The 11,082-nt window shown below is 40.6% G+C and overlaps 1 protein-coding gene across 1 annotated transcript; it reads right to left on the reverse strand.

The window, feature by feature from the left end:
- Positions 1–2,770: 2,770 nt before the first annotated feature.
- Positions 2,771–10,847, reverse strand: LOC311239502 (uncharacterized protein). The gene is made up of 2 exons (XM_084327809.1): positions 10,597–10,847; positions 2,771–4,906 (listed from the first exon to the last, which is right to left on the reverse strand). The coding sequence occupies exons 1-2, from the start codon at positions 10,766–10,768 to the stop codon at positions 3,726–3,728; spliced, it is 1,353 nt and encodes a 450-aa protein (XP_084183935.1). The 5' UTR covers positions 10,769–10,847; the 3' UTR covers positions 2,771–3,725.
- Between the last annotated feature and the right edge of the window lie 235 nt (positions 10,848–11,082).

Genomic DNA, 11,082 nt, shown 5'->3' on the forward strand with positions numbered 1-11,082 from the left:
AAAGAGGGATTGATTGATTGATTGATTGAACATTTTATTAACAGATTGCAGAATGGGTACAATACAGTACAGCTCAATACACACAATTGTTAAGGGGATGCAGACCAGAGAAAGACTTTCGTCTTGTTTACATCAGGGTCCCCCATTTTCAATTCATCATAACATGACATACATGACATACAGATAGACAGTACTGCTACATCTATACATTTATGACATACCAGATTTACAAATACAGTATTGTTTGTGATACAAAAATAGTCTAAAAAAGAGAGTATACATTTGGGTAGGTGGGGGTAACTGTACATTGGATTATCGACAAAACCTTACTTGGTCCCAAGAGGGTCTTGTGTATTATTGGGTCTTGAATTTGACTCTCTTCCTCACTGGGAGCCAATGGAGAGAGACAAGGACTGGGGAGATGTGGTCCCTCATTCTGGTGCCTGAGACCAGCCTGGCAGCAGCATTTTGGACGCGCTGGAGGTGGTAGATGGTTTTGTCGGGAAGACCAGACTAGAGGGAATTGCAATAGTCAAGTCGTGAGAAAATTAGCATGAGGATGACTTTCTGAAGGTCGCTGGGGGAGAGGAAAGACTTGATTTTTGTATAAAAAAAAGTCCAAGGTTTCTCAAACTGGGTTTCACCAGTTACACTTTATATTTATTGATAAAGGATTTGCACTACAACTCGTACACCTACTGTGAATTGTACCTAAATTGCACCTCGTCCCATTTCTCCATTTCTGCCCTGCACTATATAGTATTGTATATTAGTACACTGCACATAGTGCACAGTATTGTATATTGTATGGTAACTACGTCTATTCTGCATCGAACATTGTACATATGTCTAAACTGAACACTGTGACCTCTTTTTTTACTTCTAATTTTACTATGTTTTTATTTCATACTTATCTTGTCTTGCACAGTCTCTGGAGCGCAACAGTAAGAAGCATTTTGTACAAAAGTATTCTGTACTTCTGTATGACAACTATTAAAGAAACTTGAAACTTGAAACCAAGGAGGAGAGGCTTCCCATGTTCTTACGCAGAACATTGCCTATCAAGTACAAGGAATTTATCTTAGTAATCAAATCCATATCCAATGGTATATGAATGAAAAACTATATAACCCCTAAAATCATGAGGTTGTCATGGCTTGTTCCTTTTAGATTCTTCATCACAAAGAAAATGAGAGAAATACACCTGAAAATATTACATAACATATATCCAAAACTATATTTTTCTTTAGACGTTAACAAATGTACTTTCTGTAAGGCTGAACAAGTGTAACTAATTTGTTCTATGGTTGCACATATAGTATTACATTACTTTTGAAATTTCTATATTGTGCAAAACATCACATTATCATAGAATAATATCACTTATTTACTTATACAATTGTTAACTTGTTTTATTTGATCCTTTAGGGCGCGTTCACACCTACCCTGTTTGGTCCACTTTAAGTGGACCATGGTCCCTTTAAGTGGACCATGGTCCCTTTAGATCGATAGTCCGTTTGGTTTGTACAGGTATGAACGCAAACCGAACTATAATGAGGACCAAACAACCGAACCATGGTCCTCTTGAAAAGTTGGGACTCGGTTCGTTTCAAAGTGGACCATGGTTCGTTTGCTGTTGGTGTGAACGCAAAACGAACTTTATATAGTATCTAATCTAGAGCAAATGAGTGACAGGTGCCTAGTGGCGGCGGTCGCGCGACCCAACTTGACAGCGCCAAGTGACAGCTTGCGCGCACGTTGCAACCCAACTCAAATGAATGACAGGCGCGCGGACAGTCTCTCTTCCTCCCTCTCTCTCTCTCTCTGCCTCTCTCTCTCTTTCTCTCTCTAGACTGGCGCCGCGCGCGGACAGTCTCTCTTCCTCTCTGTCTCTCTAGATGAATGAGCAGTCACGCGAGTCGCGACCCAACTCTTCCCCAAAGAGCGCGCAGGCGCAACTCCACCTAATAACTTCATCCTCACATTAGCAGCCTTGTCTGTATCTCACAGCGGCAAAAAATAAAAATAAAAAAAGACAGCAATGAGTCGAGGATCAACGTGGGGTAACGACGAGGTGAAGGCTCTTTCCCTCGCGCGCTAAACCCGCAAATGTTAATACGTCACTTGTGACAGGCATAGCAACAACCATAGCAAGCAACCAGGCATGAGAGTGACAGCTAGACAAATCTAAAGTCGGCGTGTGGGCGAGGTGTGTCAATACGCTGGCGGCAACTGTTTACGTGTGTGAGTGCTAGTCCAATAGATGAACGACTTGGCGACAGCATGTCCTTTGTTTACAAATTAGATTCGCACCAAACAGGGTAGTGTGAACGCAGACCAAAAGCAAACAATGTATCATTTTCACATTTGGTCGACCAGAAAGTCCGGACTATCCCCGGACTTTCAGGTGTGAACACACCCTAAGTCTCTTAAATTTGTAACATAAGAAATGCACGTCAATAGTTAAGATTTGATACATTTATCTGAAGACGTAACATATTATTTATCTAGTTGTATGACTAAATGTTTGTATATGTTTACAAAAATAAATACATAAAAAAAAGATTTCCACAGTAGTCTACTCTATGGGATCACTGGAATAGCACAATATAGGGTCGGTTTTAGGGTGGATTTTCACTATATCCACAGGGCTGAGTCCATGGATTTGAGTTCCCTCTCAGGCAGCACAGGAAAGAGAAATTATCAATCAAGCTTTATTTATACACACACATTTGCACATTTCGTACAGAGTTGCAATGCAATGAGCTCGAGTGAAAATAAATGTGTAAAATATACAAGATTAAAAGAGGGTATAAAAAGATATAATAAATGGTGGTTAATGGTCAAGTAGCTACTTATATACAAGCAAAGGTAAAAAGGTCTTAAGCCTTAGTTTTAAAGTATCAACAGTGTGTGTTGTCCTCAGGTGGACTGTTCCAGTGCTCTGGGTCATACGAGTTGAAGCCAGCCTCACCATGTATTACTTTTGCACTTACTGAAATTACTAAAGGTCTTGTGCAAGAGGAGCTACATGCTTCATTTAAGATTTAACTCAAACACTTATCAGGTAGGTATTCTGGGGTAAGGCCATATGGTTTTAAAAACTAGCAGAATAATCTTAAAATCAATAGAAAGCCAATGCAGGGACCTTGGCACTCTGGTGGTATGGGCTCTTGGTCGATTTGTGATTTGTAGTAACAGTAATTGATCTGTGTCAGAGAACAAGGGCCTGACTGACGATATTCTTTAAATTGTAAAAGGCCTGTCTGTTTTCCTGTGATGAGATGTCTGTTTGCATGTGGTATACACAATACACATCTGTTTCCTGTGATGAGCCGTCTGTATGCCTGTGCTACTTCTATTTCCTGTGATGAGCCGTCTACCTGTACTACTTCTATTTGCTGTGATGAGCTGTCTGTCTGCCTGTGCTACTTCTATTTCCTGTGATGAGCTGTCTGTCTGCCTGTGCTACACACAGTAGAGGTCTGTTTTCTGTTATAGTACCTCAAACGAAGAACCATATAACTCCATTCTCTAAAGTTGGTAAGTTGGGAGTGTTGTGTACACATTCATAGTTAAAGACAGTAATGGTTGAGTAATTTCTTCATTTATATCACATTCACACCCCAAGTGATATGGATTGACTCTACAACTAAGAATACAAATGTCATCTCAAGGGTTCAATTTACAGCAAAAGGCAGCTTTGCTCGTTGCTGCCTCCAGCTTCACCTGCTACTGCTCTCTGCTACTGCAGCACTGTGACACTTGTGTTTTTTCAGCTGTGAGATTTGAGTGAACCTGTTCCCACAGCCACTGCAACTCCATGGTTTCTCTCCCGTATGGATTCTCATGTGTGTCTTCAGTTGATCACTCAGACCAAATCCTCTGCCACAAACTGGGCAACTAAAGGGTTTTTCTCCTGTATGAATTGTCATGTGTCTCATCAATTTCCCTTTAAGACCAAAACTTTTGCTACAAACGGCACAACTAAAGGGTTTGTCCCCGGTATGGCTCGTCATGTGTTTCTTAAGATTTCCTTTCAAACAAAATTGTTTCCCACAAACTGTACAACTAAAGGGCTTTTCCCCCGTATGAGTTCTCACGTGTTGTATACAATTGTTAATAGAACCAAATATTCTACCACAAAAGTTACATGTCTTGTGAGCTATATGGTGAATTTTCAAACTCTCTGAAGGCTCTAAACGTTTGCCACACAAACCACAATCCCTTGAATGGACTTTAACATGCCTCGTCAAAGACAGCTTCGTGGGGAAGAAACATCCACACACTTTACAGCAAGGAAAGGATGAGGTTTGACTTGACGATTTACGCTCATTGTCTCCTGATCTGTTGGAGGTCTTGCCGAGAGACACAATTTGTCCTTTCACTCTCGGAGTCTTGTTTGATTTCAGTGAGTCTGAACCTGACTGAGGTTCTGCAGTCTGCCTCCAGTCCTCACCACTGAATTCAGTCTCTGTTTCAGAATAGTGTGAAGAGAAAAGCTGACCATCACCAGACAATTCTAAATCATGAGTTGGATCAAAGTTCCTGGCTGGTTCCAATACTCTATTGCAGTCCTCCGCTTTGACTTCTGGTTCCGTCTGTCCTGTTGATGTGGAGGGTAGAGGGTTTTCTTCTCTGTTGTCCTCTGTTGGCGTTTGACTGATCTGGGAGAACAGAGTCCCCTCTTCATCATGTTCACTCTTCACAGGGACAAGAGGGAATGTGATCTCTGTGATATCAGCCTCCTCCGGCTCGTGAAGCTGCTCTCCACCCCGAGTGGTCCAGAGACGGTTCTGTTCCTCTTTAATCTGTGGAGGCTCTGGGTCCACTTGCTCCAGATCAGAACTCCATTTCTCCTGCTCATTGGGAAATTCCTCTTCGTAGGAAGTTAGCTCTGATGAGTCTGAAGGGAGGAGCAAGAAATTAAAAGAAACGTAAATATTAAATATCTGAAATTACATATTTCAAATAACTAGTTATACCATGGCCTGGATGAATAATCTTTTCTGATTGGCTGGCAGAATATGCAGCAGGCCAATGGTTGGATATTACTCAACATTGTAAAACATGTTTTTTTTTATGAATTAGATATTTGAGGAGCCTAATAATAGAGACTTTCATTCATAATTCTTTTTTTATCCATGCCTGTTTTACAAGGACCATAAACTGTCATACTCCTTGCTGTTTCACAGAGGCTGTCAGTGGACCATGTCAGAAGCACTGATCATGGGACCGTCACGGTCCTACTGTTAGACGTCAATAGTAGTGTCTCTGTGGCAAGGTTTACAGTAATGTTGCTGACCAGGTAGGATGTGCTTCATCTTGCTATTCTTGCGCTCTCTGGCAGTGGTGATCTTACATCAAAAACTGAATTGTTTTGCGCTGCTGTGTTTTACACACGTATATTTAGTAGGGGTGTAACGGTACACAAAAACCACGGTACGGTATGCGTACCTCAGTTTTGAAGTCAAGGTTCGGTACGGGTTTTCGGTACAGTGGGGGAAAGTTTGGCTTTCCATGTTCCACTCAGGTGTAGTGTGCAGTAACTAATTGTACTTGTAGGGCTGTCAACGAATATTCTATATTTAAATTAATAATCGACTTGTAAAAAAAATTATATATACCGTATATATATTAGATTGTGAAAAAAACAGCCCCCCGGTGGCCGGTCGTTAGTGGTTAACATACCGTTGTATTCGTTCGGTACACAGCCGTTCGGTATGGTACCGTACACACTACACACTGAAACGGTTACGCGGTTTACACCCCTAATATTTTGCATAATCCCTTCATCATATCATGGTACATCCCGTCCTAGCAATTCAACTCGAAACAATGGCTACTTGAGGCTACAACTGACCAGCATATTTATTTACTTGTAGGTGTGCATTATTATATAAATACTGCCAACTTGAAAAAGATTAAATATATTACGATTTGTAAACATACACATGTTTATAAAAAAGACTAGGCTTGCCTAGTACAGCTGGACCCAACAGCAAACCCTCAGCTCGGAACTCGGCAGAATCTGCACATGGCTCGCTGATAACAAACTATTATTACCAGGGCTTGACATTAAGGCTGGTCCTATTGTCCGGGACAAGTAAAAAAAAAAAATATATATATATATATATATATATATATATATATATATATATATATATATATATATATATATATATATATTCCCCAAACGAATAGTAACGTTATTTCATCTGATCAGAAAGTGCCTGTCTCACAGTGTCACACTGGAAACTATCAATCTCTGTACGTCAATATTACTTGTCCCGGACAAACGGCGAGCTCTTCTGAGTGCTCGCTTAGTTGACACTGACAGTAGCACGAGACCCGCGAAAATATCAGAATGTTTAATAGAATGTTTAATAAAAGTTGGTTGTTTTGTTGTTACCTGTTGATCTAATGTGCCTATTGTTAAAAGAAATTATTTCAAATAAAAATACAATTATTTATGGCAATAACAACTATACCGTAATAACAACTATACAACTATAGGCGTAGACCAGGGTTTAACCCCTGGTCGTCAAGAGAGAGGGGAGATGAGAAAGATGAGCTGGTGCTGATGGCGAGTGAAGATGAGCTGCAGGACTGATCATACAGTATATACCCCACACACACAAATGCACACACACTGTGTATAAGTTATTAAATCATAATAATTGTCCAAATCTCTTGTCGGTTTTATTAATAGGCCTTTATTTTCACATGTACATTTCGGACAAGTAAGTTTAGCTTTCGGACAAGTAAAATATCTGAGCCACTTGTCCAAAAAAAAAGTTAATGTCAAGCCCTGATTACACCTGGGTAAAACAGAGTCCATTCTCTTCTGATCAAATAACAAACTCAGCAAGACCGACGGCTTCTCAGTTACAGTGGGTGACAATATTGTCACAAGGAAAGATGAAATTAATTACATACCTAGGTTCCATCCTAGAGGCAGGGCTGTACGCTAAGCTTTTTCACTAGGGGCACACTTGCCCCTAAATGAGAAATTTAGGGGCACAGAATATTTTTTAGGGGCACATTTTTAAAGAACAATTTTACCAGTATAGTGCAAAAAAATATGTTCCTCCTGCCTCATTACTGTGGTCCTTTTATTTAACATTTAAGTGCGTTTGTTTTCAGGTTTGTATCTTTTATAATGAACCAACTGAGAAAGTGTGTAAATCACTAATAGAACAAAAACAACAAACTGTGTGTGTGTGACTGTGCGCGCGCTTGTGTAGTGCTCCTTGAATGAGATCACCACAACACACACACACCATTGCATTAATCAGGAGGACAAGAAACTCTGCATACCTTTGTTTCACAATGAAAAGTGCTTTATAAATTAAATGAATTATTATTATTGTAAATAACCCCATGAAAGGTTTATTATTTTTATGGGTAATTACCTGCTTCATATTTGTAATGTTACTGGTTTCAGGGTGTGCCTAAAGTGATCAATGTGTTGGGCCGTTTATAGAGATCTATGCCAATGAATGTTTATCCGGGACTTTTTTTTATAAGAATTGAGAGGCCTACTACGGTATTTGTATATGTGACCTTTATTTTGAAAACCGTGTTGCGACGCAACCTTGTTTAAGTTTGTGCCGTTTTGACAGTGAAATGTTCAGTTCAACTTAGCTCCAAGGAAAGACTCTAATCTAAAAGGTTTAATTGACCCGTATGAGGCTCTTACGGTAGGACTTTGATTGTTTATAGAAGAGGAATGTAATACTATGCAAAACGAGAAATAAACAGTGATTTTACCAGCAGTAAGTTGCAAGCCACTTTCATACGGGGAACCGTGACAAATATTAGCATCATCTTATTTGCATATTGTCTCATTATTAGATAGATAGGTTGATACTTTATTGATCCCCGGAGGGAAATTTAAGTAGACAGTATTTCACGTCCTAATAGTGGGCTACTACTCACCTAATGCATGGCTGAACTGAACGTTAGAAGTGTGTGTGTCCCCATCAATCATCACTGCCAGGTCCGACTTAATTTCACCGGCTATGGTCTCTTATCATCTCTCCACATCGGACGTGGTTGTCATAAGATGGACTGCTATCCGCTCCGTTGTTCTTGCAGAGCAAAATTAGCGGCTTAAACTTATTGAAAGGAAGTTCTTCTTTGGCGATGCAATAGGCCACATTCGGTGTCGTTTAGATTGTTCGCTAGGAACTATGGGATTTGGTGTTGGATGTCTATGGACTCTACCAGACGGGGACATGGTATTTAATCGCACGATAGACTACAACTACCAAGTATATAGCGTGACCCAGATTCACTTCACACGCAAAACTTTTTTCCCCACACGGGCTATCGCAGTAAATTCATTCATTGCCGACAGATTTTTTCATAGCACCGGGCATTATGTCGCACTGTACAGCCCTGGTTGTAGGCTAATGTTTTACTATTTTTTAAATTAATTTAGGAGTGAAATGCAAATGAAGGGTTGAAATCACTACTCGCAAGGTTGCCCCCAAATATTATTTACCACTCGTACGGGCCAAATTAAGGGGTAATTTGCGATAATCTCGTCGCAGTGTACAGCCCTGAGAGGCAAATCTTTCCTGTGACAAAATGACATCCAAGGTAATAAAAAAAAGTCAACCAACGAACTCGATTCTTGTACCGGATCTCCTCTCTGGTAAACAAGAATACCCTGAAGACTCTGGCAGGAGCACTCATTCAAGGGTACTACGACTATGCTTGCACCTCATGGTACCAAAGCACCTCAAAGGCGCTAAAAACAAAATTACAAACATCTCAAAACAAACTGGTCAGACTACTGCTTGACCTTACTCCTAGAACCCACCTCACCCCTGCCCACTTTGACAACCTAGGATGGCTTAGAGTAGACGACAGACTGAGTACAGCAACTTGCAATGGGCCTGGTCTACAAGATACACTACATGACCAAGGTACCCATGTACATGTCAAAATACTTCCCAAAGGTCAGTGAATACCACGACCACAACACCAGAGGGAGCTCCACAAATCATGTTAAACCCAGATTCGGCTCAAACGAGGGATTAACACGTTTCGCAATTATGCCACATCAATGTGGAACGCCCTACCTAAAGCTGTAAAGGAATGTGAATCACTACCCACTTTCAAAACCACTCTCAAAGAACACCTACGGGAGACTGCAATTCGAAACTGGCCCCTGTAAATGTCCTAAGGCCTAAAAGAAAAAATGGTTTGTTTCCGGTTGCCGACCGACCCTGCCGATTTAGGTGCGACCCAGTTTATTTTGAGTTTATTTTTTTTATTTTTATTTTTTTACAATAAAGTTTCATAAAAATCTTAGTCAAACCTTTAGTATTATGGATATTATTAAACATGCTGGCAGAGTACATGCATCCATGTTGTTGTGAACATTTTAATTAAATAAAGAAATTCCCTATCCATAGTCGCCGTGGGAAAGAATAAAATAAAAAATAAAATAAAATAAATTCCCTACCTACCCATGGCCTTAACTGACAACCAACCGGAAACAAACAATATTTTTTGTTATGCCTAACCCAACCCCTTCCAATGTACAGTAAATGACCAAGTATGGTTTCGTCAATATTCCAATGTACAGTTTTGCTTGTACAGTGTCCCCCACCCACCCCTCCTACCCAACCTCCTCCAATGTACAGATGTAGCAGTACTGTCTATCTGTATGGCATGTTATGATGAATTGAAAATGGGGGACCCTGATGTAAACAAGACGAAAGTCTTTCTCTGGTCTGCATCCCCTTAACAATTGTATGTATTGAGCTGTACTGTAGTGTACCCATTCTGCAATCTGTTAATAAAGTTTTCAATCAATCAGTAACGTTAGGCTAATATGCGTAGGCCTGTTTTTATCCCATATCTGGGTTTACTGAGTGATTGATTGATAACTTTATTAACAGTACTGTTTGTGATACGAAAAGAGTCCAGAAAAGAAGTATATACATTTGATGTAGAAACTGTACATTGGAGGAGGTTGGGTAGGTGGGGGGGTACTGTACATTGGAGGAGGTTGGGTAGGAGTGGGGGGAGGTTGGGTAGGAGGGGTGGGTGGGGGACACTGTACAACTGTACAAGCAACACTGTACATTGGAATATTGACAAGACCATACTTGGTCATTTTTACTGTACATTGGAGGGGGTTGTGTTAGGACATTTACAGGGGCCAGTTTCGAATTGCAGTCTCCCGTAGGTGTTTTTTGAGAGTGTTTTTGAAAGTGGGTAGTAGTGATTCACAGCTTTGGGTAGTGCGTTCCACTCCACATTGATGTGGCATAATTGCGAAACGTGTTTAGTCCCTTGTTTGAGCCGAATCTGGGTTTAACATGATTTGTGGAGCTCCCTCTGGTGTTGTGATCGTGGTATTCACTAACCTTTGGGAAGTATTTTGACATGTACATGGGTACCTTGGTCGTGTAGTGTATCTTGTAGACCAGGCCCATTGCAAGTTGCTGTACTCTGTCGTCTACTCTAAGCAATCCTAGGTTGATCCCGGATGAACCAGCCGAGGCAACACACCACTAACATAATTATGTTCTGGCATGTAACACTACCAGAATCACATGCTCTTTGACATATTACCTGTTATGCACATCTGTATTTGAGAATTTAAGGCACGATTCAGAAGCTTGCGCTGACGGTCGACTTCCTCTTCATACTGTGTTATGGTTTCTTCAAAGACACCAAATATCTCCTCGGCAGCAGCTTTTAGTCGCTCGTTGACCAACATTTTAATCATTTGTATTCTAGACATGTTGAAAGAATGACGAGTGCCGTTAATATAAAATGGAAAAAAAACAAAAGCATTGAGCTAACGCTGACGCTTTCACATTTATTGCCCGTTTTGTTTTTTCCCCACTGGGCTGAGCATGCGCACAAACACTGGCGCAGGATTCTGACGTCATTGTGAAAACTATTCGTTGAATGTGTGGCGTGTGTGTGATGCATTTGTTTGAAAATACTCTATGATGTGAACGCTTTGACATATTCTAAATCGTTTCTAGCCACAGGACTCCGACCCTCCCCCTGCTAAGAAATTCAAGCCGGGCTCTGATTTTTTGCGTTTCG

The sequence above is a fragment of the Notolepis coatsorum genome, assembly GCF_963971535.1.
Source record: "Notolepis coatsorum genome assembly, chromosome: 13".
Classification (NCBI taxonomy): Eukaryota; Metazoa; Chordata; class Actinopteri; order Aulopiformes; family Paralepididae; genus Notolepis; species Notolepis coatsorum.

What these genes read in the sequence shown, in the direction of transcription:
- LOC311239502 (XM_084327809.1), bottom strand. Translation starts at nt 10,768, where the DNA reads ATGTCTAGAATACAAATGATTAAAATGTTGGTCAACGAGCGACTAAAA. An exon ending in AATACAGATGTGCATAACAG is followed by an intron (nt 4,907 to 10,596) that starts GTAATATGTCAA and finishes TCCTCCCTTCAG; the next exon opens with ACTCATCAGAGCTAACTTCC.